Genomic DNA, 10,584 nt, shown 5'->3' on the forward strand with positions numbered 1-10,584 from the left:
CAGCAGGTTTGCTCTAAACGGATTTGACTTTCTCGAAAACAGTTTCTTTGCTTTGAGACCTGGCCAGCATCCTATTCTAGGGGAATTTATCCACTGAGGCATCTATGTGGATTGCAATAAAAGTTAAGCCCAGAAATGACACTAAACCTAACTTTTTTTTTCCTTTACAATTTTTAAAGGAACATTATGAGACATGCTAGCTAATGACAAACAGTAGTATAATCAATGGCTATTAAACAAGTATTCATAGGACATTCTTTCAGGTAAACATAATTTGGAAAGCTACTTAAAGGAATTTCAGTCTGCCTCCCAACAGAGATATTACAGCATTCTCTGAGGGAATTAGTGCTCTTAGTAGTGACAACAGATGGCAAGACAAATAAGAAATTACTAGTTTAGTAACTATGGAATTAATCCATGATTAACTGAAAACAACAAGAAAAAAACCTATTGACAAGAATGGGAGCTGGACCTGATTCATGCTACTTTCCAAGCAGAAAAGTCACGACTGCTGAGAAACAATGCACGTAAGTGCAAATGTTCTTACCATCACATTCAGGATGATGTTGGCATCTTCTGGCACCTGGGGATTAATTGCAACAACCAAATCCTCATAGCCATTCTTATTTAGCCATACCATAGAACCTTTTGCCACATGCAGGAGCTGAAAAGACAGCAAAAATATCAAACTCCGAAACACCCCCATTACTTGTTCCCGTCTGCGAGGTTCTTGGTTAGAAAAGCGATGGCTTATCAGTCTTATTTATATGACCGCCTGCAGGGTGTGGGAAGACTTCATTACGGTAACCCAGGATAGTTCGCCTCCCCCATCCGAGTATGCGGAGTCCCAGGCACATCCTATCTTCTTGTTACAGCAACCTGCGATAGTTTGCTTCTTCCCGTCCAAGTTCGTAGAAGTCCCAAGCACGTCTTATCTCGTTGTCACAGTAACCCGGGGTCATTCGCTTCCCCCCCCATTGCACGGCCGCCAGCGTGATGGCCAGCTGCGGATCTCGGCATCTGAGTGACAGGACCTGCATTACATCAGTGAGTTCGCTAATGAGCCAAACAGGACATTGCATATGTATGATATGTTAATCAGCGCAAGTTTGATTATCCACCCCTGCGGTGCTTTCCCTTGAGCTTCACTCCCAAGCAGGGCTCCGCTGCGTCGGGTCCCCATTTTGATTAGCGCTGGGGCTCCCACCGTGGTAATGCTATGCTTTCCACAAAGCCAAAGCTTTCACTCGCTGAGTGTTGTGCCTCGTCCCTGAGGGATTCGCACCTGCTCTTTGCTCCTAACACCGCCTTTGTGTCAAAAAGAGGTGTAACAAGACACTGATGTTCTATGCAAGTACAGTTATATTGGATATGTTGGCTGCATTTAGTTATGTCTTAATTTTAGGAGGAAATACTTCTTGTTTTATTGTGAACTAAAAAAACTAATTTCATTTCCTTATGCCTCTTCAGGTGATCTATGCTCTGTTATTCATTTTAGAAGAGAGAAATAATTGCAAAACACAATTGGAATTTCCTGGAAAAAAGTTCTGAACAATGCAATAATTATGTAATAGGGAATTGAAACAATAGAAAAAGCAAGATTAGATTAGTGAGGTAGTAAAATGCTGATAAGTTCTGTATACAGTATTTGGTATGTAAAATCTCCCCTTTTAAATGGCATTGTTTGCCTTTAGATGAATAACCATCCCATTTGGAATAAAATGTGTTTTTCCTGAGTGGGAACAGTTTGTCAAGCAAGCCAGATTACTCTGTGTGGCTGTCCTACCCCTCCTCAACATTTCTCACTTCATACTTGAAGAAACTTGTCCAGAAGGGACTTTATATTTTATTCCAATTCCTTGATAAAGTATTTAATAGCATCACGCCTATCACTGATTTGCAATCATAGAATCATAGAATCATTAAGGTTGGAAGAGACCTCCAAGATCATCGAGTCCAACTGTCAACCCAACAACACCATGCCCACTAAACCATGTCCCTAAGCGCCTCATCTACCCGTCTTTTAAATACTTCCAGGGACGGTGACTCAACCACTTCCCTGGGCAGCCTGTTCCAATGTTTAACCACTCTTTCAGTAAAGAAATTTTTCTCACAGTCCTTTGAGAAGTGTCTATTAGATGATGATTCCCTACCAGCTACTTTTTGAGATCTCCCAGCTAGGTAGTTCCTAATTTGTTACGGAGGTGCTTGGTTAATCCAACATGGTACTGTATTTCAAATTGGACTATCACATAGTAATCGGTTCACAAATGTCTCATGATAGAGCTACATTGTTAGTTTAAATTCATAATTGCATTAAAAATAATAAAAATGGAATAAATGTGGTAGTGATTGACACTGATTATATTTTCATCCTTTAATTCATTATTGATTGAATTCTGTATCGGCTTTACTATTATTTTTGTGGAACAGCTGTTAAGCAGATTTTCCAATAATTTTGCAGGTCACATCCTCTGCCTTTTTGGAAAATACTATGACTTCTTGGTGATATTGTAAGAGTCATTAAGAATAAAGAGAGTAAACTGCTGCTGAAGGTCTTATGCAAGTTTTTTAAAATTACTGTGTGAAATTTATCCAGGCACGTGCTTTTAAAAGTACTTCAGGTTGAAGATTTACCTCCATCTGTTTTCCTAGTGTATCAAAAAATAACATGACCTGATGGTCATGGTATGAAATTACATCATCCCACTTTTTCTGAAATATTAGACAGAAAAATTAGCTAAATTCTTCTGTGTGTGGTTTGGGGTTTTTTTTTCCATATCAATATGAAATAAGGATTGTTTTCAGTTTGCCTTTAGCAGTCACTGAAGCCTTGCAAACAGTAAGGACCAATTCCTTTTTAAACACCTCCACACTACTGGTTAGCGAAACTTTTTAACTTACCTTTGCAGCCAGCATGCTCAGGTGATAGAGGGGAAGTATTCACAAAAGCAGTGTTATAAAAGTTGCCTCTTAGTTCCAGAGGAGTCTCACTTGTTCTGATTTCATAACTAGTGGATGAAAATACAAATATTAGAAGATATTGTCATGTACATTAGCTATCATTCAAACTTTTGATCTCTTTCAAAATAATTTCTTTTCAAAATACTTTCAAAGTACTACTTACTTATCAGTTTCATTAGTTCACCTACCAGAAAAAATAAATGCAGCATGGCGGGTTGATGTGCAAAAAACTTATTTTATTACCTAAACCGAGTGCTTGAATGATTCAATTTCTCACAGCACAGCACTGAAATGAAAAGATGATGGCAGTCATCACGAACCCACACTGAAGTCTCTCAGTATTTCTGACTTCACTGAATTTGACCTTGCACTAAGTGAAGTAAAATTCCTATTTCTTGTCCAAATTTGATGTTTCTTTCCATTCTTTCCTTACATCCACAGAGTATACGTCTCTCTTCCATGAGTAGCAAAAATGCTACAACATAGTGAAAGCAAGCCTTCCATCCAAATTCCAAGAAGCTCTTTCTAAAAACATATTGGCTAATTCAATTTAAAATCTTTGCAGGAGCAGAGCAAGAATAAGGCCCTGGAACCACTGCACAAGATTCCCACTGGTGTCAGTGAGACTAAACTCTGTTACAGATCTTGTGTTGTGTGATGTGTATCACACTGAATTACTAGAATAGCACATTTAAGCCATTTATAGTTAACAACAATTTGATTAATGATGAAAAATGAGAAATGATGAGTCTTCAGTTTCTGCTACAAAGTACAGACAAAATGGAGTTGGCGCTTGTACAGGTGCTTCCAGATGCAACAAAATACTGTTGATAAAGGTTGGGAGCTCACTTAAAATGCCCACAGAAAAGCTATTCATTTTGCAATTTCACCTTGGGCCAGAGGCAGGATAGCAAGCCAAAAACATACTGTGGCCTTCATCAAAATAATTTCCTGGGGCAGTCCATGATAAAATGACCTTATCGTCTTCTATTCTGGCATCTTCTATGATGAATAATTTTACATGGTGGAAACACATCAGCCTAAGGTCCCATTGGAACTGCAGACTCCATGAAGGAGCCTTCTGCAGCTGTTCTATGGAAAGCTCCTCTTCTGATCTGAGTATCATTTTTCATAGCGGAGGGTCTTGATGGATTCATCTTGATTTTACCTCAAGCTTTAAAAAATGCTGGTTAATCTTAACTACATGCATATTCTTGTAGTATGCAGGTGACCTGAACTTCACCTCGCTATATGGTTTTAAGTCTGAAAAATCCATTAACCTCAATTAAGTACAATAATTTCTAGTGCAATAGCTATTTCTTTACCTTTTCAAGAGTGCTAATTACTAAGAAAGCTAATATGAAATTGAAGTAACTGTTACTTGTTATAAAATAATTACAGGGGAGTTTAATTTACTAAAACTTCACAGTTCTTAATTGAAGATGACTGATTATAGTATTCTAGTTAATAAACCTGCAGTTATTCTTTTCACAGGCAAAACACAAATCCTGTCTATCTGTAGTACACAGATACTGCTCTATTATAGCTGTTTGCAGTCGACTTTAAATATTCTTCTGGGGAATACAGACTTTTTTTGTGTTAAAGGGAAACAATCACACACAGTGTTTGAAAAGTGTTCAAAACTAAATACCTCCTAGCTGGGCTGTCATTGCTCTGGTGCCTACTCATAGTATTTGTGAAGGGACTTGATGTATACCAGTGCTGGAATAAATAGCTGTATAATTTTCTCTGCCTTATTTGCTGTACCATTTTCTGCATGACCTGGTATAGACGTGGCATGACCCCATGGCGTTGCAGTTTGTGGCACAATAGTTCTGTTAGCTTGGATGTAAACTTTCAGGCTGTATCTGCCATTCTCAGGGAAAGTAAACAAGTACTTGGAATAGATCCCATCATTCTTAACAATGTCAGAACCTAGCTATAAAAATGACATAAATTATCAAACAAAAATGGTTGTATTTATTTGTGCTTTCTAGATTCATTTAGCTAGAATATAAGAATAACATGAAAATTCTTCTCTGATATGCAATCTGTGCAGCTCCTCTGGTTTTGATGGTATGTTAAAACTGTTCGAGAAGACTGCAGTCTGAAGTTAAGATGCCTTTTTGTACTGTTTTAACTGAAGGAAACGCTAATTTCTTAGCAAAATCATCTATTACTTCATTATAAAGCTAAAGAATAGATTATTTTCAAAATCTGTACAATTTTTAATTACTTCCCACGTGCTTCTGTAGTCACACATTCGATTCTGCAGACAGGATGCTTCTCTGTTCTGGTTATGCTCATTACAGAATTCAGCCACCTACAATGATAAACAAATAGACAAAAATCAGAATTAAGCAACAGAAGAATACCAAATGAAAAAAGGGATGGAAATAAGTCTTCGCTGCTGATTGATATAGTTGAGACATCAGCTGATGGTAAACTTCATTTTACATTAATAACAGCATGCATTACAGTTGATTTACTTACATAAAAGTTGAAATAAATGTTACATTTCAAAAAGGAGGATATAGCAAATTTTATAACAGTATGTTTCATTGAAAGAAATCTGTTCTTATGTGTTTGTACTTGCAGATGATAAACTTTGCATATACATTATTGACGATTCTGCAGTTTGATTTCTTTCAGGAATAAATACACATCCTTCCTTAAAAAGCCATGTTAGCTTATTAATGACACAATTACCTTTGGTGCAGGGATTTTTTTTCACAGATATAGATGCTGATAAGATCAGAGGAACACCTAAGGATAAAACAGAATACATTTCCACTTAAAAACCCAATCTGAATATAGTGCTGACTTTAACAGTGCTTGGAGTGTAGTCTGTACTCTGCCCGCGTAAAACAGTTATCCTTGTAAAAAGGTATGAATATACATTGCAAAGTGACACCAAGAATAATCATTGATTTGTTTGCTTCTCCACCACTTCAGTCTATTGCCTGAGTAAAAATATTACAGTTACAGATTTAAAGTTTACAATTGCAGAAGTAGTCTTATTAATTCAGTAGTTACCACTTCCAAATATTGCTGTACCCTGGAAAATGCCTGTTAAATGGCTTCCCGATTATGTACAGGCACCTGGTCAGTGAGTTGCAGGTCAAATATGCTGTAATAAAACTGTTTCTCGAGGTCCATTGGCCATATGGACAGAGAGGAAAAACAGATAGTGAGCCAGGCACTCCTGCAATGGTGAGAGCATGGGGTGAAGTTGTGCAGAGGTAGCAAAGATAAAAAAAAAATTAGTCCGAAGCAAGAAAGATCCAGAAACTTAATAGGAAAGCCCCAAAGTTGCAGTGTACTCCGAGAAGGGAGAGGTGAGATGAGAAGGAAAAGCTTAGACAGACAAACACTGTGAGCAGGGGGGAAGGAGGATTTCTGTACAAGCACCGTTTCCTCTCCAGTGGCAGAGCACAGAAGTGATTAAGTCTCTGGTGTCAGTTCAGAAAAAAGTAATGCCCAACATCATCGCCAATCCATCAACCACAGAAATGTCTAAAGATGAATGCAGAGAAAATCACACGATCTATTCATAAAATAGGAAAGATATTTAATGAGGGATAAAATAAGGACTAAAAGAAAAAGGGACACCTCAAAAGTTTATAGAAAAAGACCAGCCAGGTTTCTAAAGCCCACCACAAAGGGCTTGTAGAAGGAGGAAAATGCTGAATTACTGTGTAACTTTAACCTGATTCTGCCCAGTTGCATAGAAATGCCTGTCACTGGCACACTCATCAAACACCCCCATCGAAGGTGGGCCCACTCATGAACAAAGGCTTCAGCCTGCAGGGAGAACAGAAGGGCAAATGCATGGTAACTGTAGTCAGCCATTATAGCACTGTATGCAAAATTAGTCAGCAAAATTATATGGTGGACTTTCTGAAGAGCAACTTTCCAGCAACACTCGACCTTAGGCAGTTTTAATATCAAGCAATTCACTTCTGTGGCTAAGTGTGACTAACTTTAAATAACACCATTTGAAGGTCTTAGCTTTTATGTCTTTTAAAATTGGCTTCTTTTACCATTATGTGTTTGAACTTGAATTCTGTCTCTAGAAATGTATGATAGAAGAGTGATGCTTTTAAATATACACTTACAGGAGAGTAAACCACACATCAAATTGTAATTTAATATTTGACATTGTAAGTGGAACTAACCTCAGTGCTTCATTTTCCATTAGACACACTACTAAGGGATTGGGAACAAAAGGCTACCTTTATACATTTAACACTGGTTTTGCACAGCAGTACATGCTACCGAGATGTGTGGGAGACATACAGGAAAGGGTTAAACAACATATGCTCTGTATGGATTAGTCTTTTGTTGTCGACAACTGAGGGCAAACCAGAAAAGTAAAATGGTTTAGGGAATTTACGCTCTGAGCCTTAGATGTCTATCAAATAATGGTTTACTAGAAGTTAGGTGTGAAATTGATACATTTTCCCATTTTTCCACCCGCTTCATGTTGTAGGGTGTACAGGTCATCGCCATGTTTCCAAGAAGGAATGTTTTCCACTCTGTATGTAGAGAACAGCAGGCGTCCGAAGGAGGGAGGAAGAGGAGGGAGTGAGTTGGCACTTACAAATCAGAGGGCTTGGTGGTGAGCATCTACCTCTGCTTCAGATAGACTGGAAACCTTGGACATGTCTCTGTTATCCTTCCCTCAGCCTCTGATAGCTGCAAGCGAAAAGTGGCATGTAGAGAAGCCAGGCTAACTGACCAACTCTTACGAACTAGTCCCTGCTTCTTTTTCTGCCTCTGTAGCAACAAGCTACCTTTGTTCTTGGATTTCTTGCCAGACCTTCCCTCATGACTCTGAAACTCCACCTAGACAAGTATTACTGCTGTCTTCAGCACAATTGACAGCCAGGAGTTATTAGAGGGGTGATGGGTTAAGAAAGCAAGGGGCGGGGGGGGAGGGGAGAGAGAAAAACACTGCAACTCATAAGCAAAGGTTTCTGACTTGTAATAAACGTAAAACCAAGTGGAGAAATGAAACTGAGTATCAACAAGGATATTCAGACCAGACAGGCTATTTAGACCAGTCACAGACCAGGTTTCTAAAATGATTAAACAGCTTGCAAGGACTCCATTTATGCACTACGATAGACTTAGCCTGGAGCTTCTTACAGTCCAGCACTGTCATTGTTCATTTATAACCAACAGGATGGTACAGCTGTTATTACTGATGTTGTTACTGATGATCATTACTTATGTATTTACTAATGGTGCTTCATAGATCATGATTTTGCTGGTTCCTAAGGGCATTCTCATGTGAATACTTTTTCACATCACTTTTTAAAATTTAAGGTACATTGGGTGCAGTAATAAACGTGTGTAAAAGAATGTAGTGCGCTCTACTCCCTGCAACAGGCTTTGAGCCGTACCTTTGCACAGGACCCACATTTTGATTTTTCATTGATGATAACCAGAAGCACCAAAACCAAATCCTGCCCATGAGCGTGAAGGATGCCCGAGCAGAGCTGGGGCGAGGTGCGGACGGCTGGAGCTGCACGCTTGGGAGGGCAAGGCAGGTGCCTGCCAGGCTCCTTCCTACCCAGCTGGCTCTGCCCCAGGAGCAGCCCCCAACTGGGCAGCGATCCCCAGCTCCCTCCCGGCTTCCCAGCACGGGATGAGTCAGGGCCTTTCTGGCCCATCTCTCTCCTGAACAGCCATCCTCGGCCAAGTGCTGCCAAAATCCCGAGAGCCGGAGCCCACCAGTGCCCCATGTGGGGCTGGCCTCTGCAAAGGCATGGCCAGGCTGTGCTAACCGTGGGCAAGTGAGGTCAGCCCTCCCGCTGTGGAAAAGGTGGAGTTTTAGCCATAGGGACTGCTGCTCCCACAGAGAGTGCCCAGGACTGGGGAACCCACAGGCTACTGGGGCTTAAGAGGTTTGGTAAACCTAAGAGCATCTTCCCTGAGCAGCACGATGAACAACCAGCTGGGGATGGGATCCCTGCTGTTACACAGGGAGAATGGCTTGGCGGTTGTGAAGGGTGAGTACAACCACCCAGGCTTCCGCTCGCGGTTCCAGCTGGCTACATTAAGCACTTCCAAGGAACTTCCCATTTTCCTGTAGATATTGTTTGTGTCCCGCTAACAGCCCGGCTGTCCGCTCCACCCATGCACAAAAGGGTCTCTGCCTCCCCTCCCTGAAAGGCAGCATTTCCAGGGCTACTTGTTAATGGGCTGTCACTGATAAGAGAGTGAATTTGGCCAGATAAAGAATCAGGCCTTCCAAAAGTCTGTCTAAAATTGAAGTTGTAGGTTTGAGTGTGCCCCTTTCTCTTGGAAAGGTATTTCTGTAACTAAACTGTGTTTATACCAATTAAGCTACCTTAATCTTGAAGATACAATGCGCTCTCAGTTGTTTCTACCCTTTTCCTTGGAACTCCACTCTGTAATGTGTCCTCTTGCTCTTTCTTTCACCCTTAAGGTCTCTATCCCGTTTCGCAAGTCTTGAACAGACTCCTGTGGTACCTGCCCTAGCTGTGGGGACCTCATCCTGCTCTCTGGCCATTTTGCAGTGTAAGGAAGGGGCTGTAGCAATTTAGGAACTGGAGCAAGCAGTTTTACAGGAGATGCACATGCACATGCAAAGAAGGGGGACAAACAGGGCTCATACTCATCCCCTGGGTTGCACTGCACAGGGAGAAAGTCTAAATTGAGGAATGAATGCAAGTAGATTTAAGGGCTGCTTAGCAAAAGAGAAATAAATTAAAGCTATTTTTGCCCCCTTTGAAGATCTAAAAAGTCTCCTGCAAACAGCTGAGATGTCTGACTGAGCTGGAAGTGACTCACATGGAAATGAGGAGCGGCACTACTACAGTTGGATTTATGGTGAACAACTAGCACTGGAAACTCTGATCCAGGCAGGTCAATACACGTAATAAAGGAAGTTCTGCATCACTGTAGCTGCTATAACCTGCATCTGGGGTAAGATGCTCCCAAACGTCCTTGGCCAAAACCTAAGAAGACCAACATTGAATCCGCAGACTCTTAAATGAAGCACACCCAGACCTGCTGTCATGTAAAACACTGTTCAGGAGAAAGCCCTCCCTGTTAGTTCTCTGTACCTTGGAATTGCCTTATATTTCTTCCATGCCTTAAGTGGGTGCAGAAACACCCGCTGCTGCTCTTTGAACAGTGAAGATGGCCTACTGCTCCTGCTAACTTGTCCATGCAAAGAGATGAGGCTCCTTGAGTGGGTGACTGTCTGTGGGGAACTCAATAGCACTACAGCATCGTAACTCCGCGGAGCAGCTCGCCCCAGTGCCCGCTGCCCCCGTGCACTGTAGAGTGAAGGACTTTCCTGTCTACCTGCTTGAGAAGCTGGCACACTGCGACACGGAGTGAGGGATGCTGAGAAACAGGCCAGGGAAGTAGCAAAACCCACCATACCTATTTTACAAGAGTGTGTGGGAAGAAGTGTTGCCATCTCTCTGCCTCTGCTGGATATGTATTTCTGCATCAGGCAGCGAGTGTCTAAGGATTGCCGGGAGAAAGAAATTCTGGTCAGTATTACAGCACTGTGCTGGTTTTGGCTGGGATAGAGTTGATTTTCTTCACAGTAGCTAGTGTGGGGCTGTGATGTTGGTT

At 41.1% G+C, this 10,584-nt stretch overlaps 1 protein-coding gene across 1 annotated transcript in view; it reads right to left on the reverse strand.

Moving 5' to 3' along the window:
• LOC103925136 (epithelial chloride channel protein-like) overlaps nt 1–1,866 on the reverse strand; it is a 19,819-nt gene extending 17,953 nt beyond the window's left edge. Inside the window, exon 1 of the mRNA XM_009333797.1 lies at nt 548–1,866. Coding sequence (XP_009332072.1) covers nt 548–706 — 159 coding nt within the window. The 5' untranslated portion in view covers nt 707–1,866. The remainder of the gene's footprint in view (nt 1–547) is intronic.
• Nucleotides 1,867–10,584: the final 8,718 nt, after the last annotated feature.

The sequence above is a fragment of the Pygoscelis adeliae genome, unplaced genomic scaffold, assembly GCF_000699105.1.
Source record: "Pygoscelis adeliae isolate BGI_AS28 unplaced genomic scaffold, ASM69910v1 Scaffold10, whole genome shotgun sequence".
Lineage (NCBI taxonomy): Eukaryota > Metazoa > Chordata > Aves > Sphenisciformes > Spheniscidae > Pygoscelis > Pygoscelis adeliae.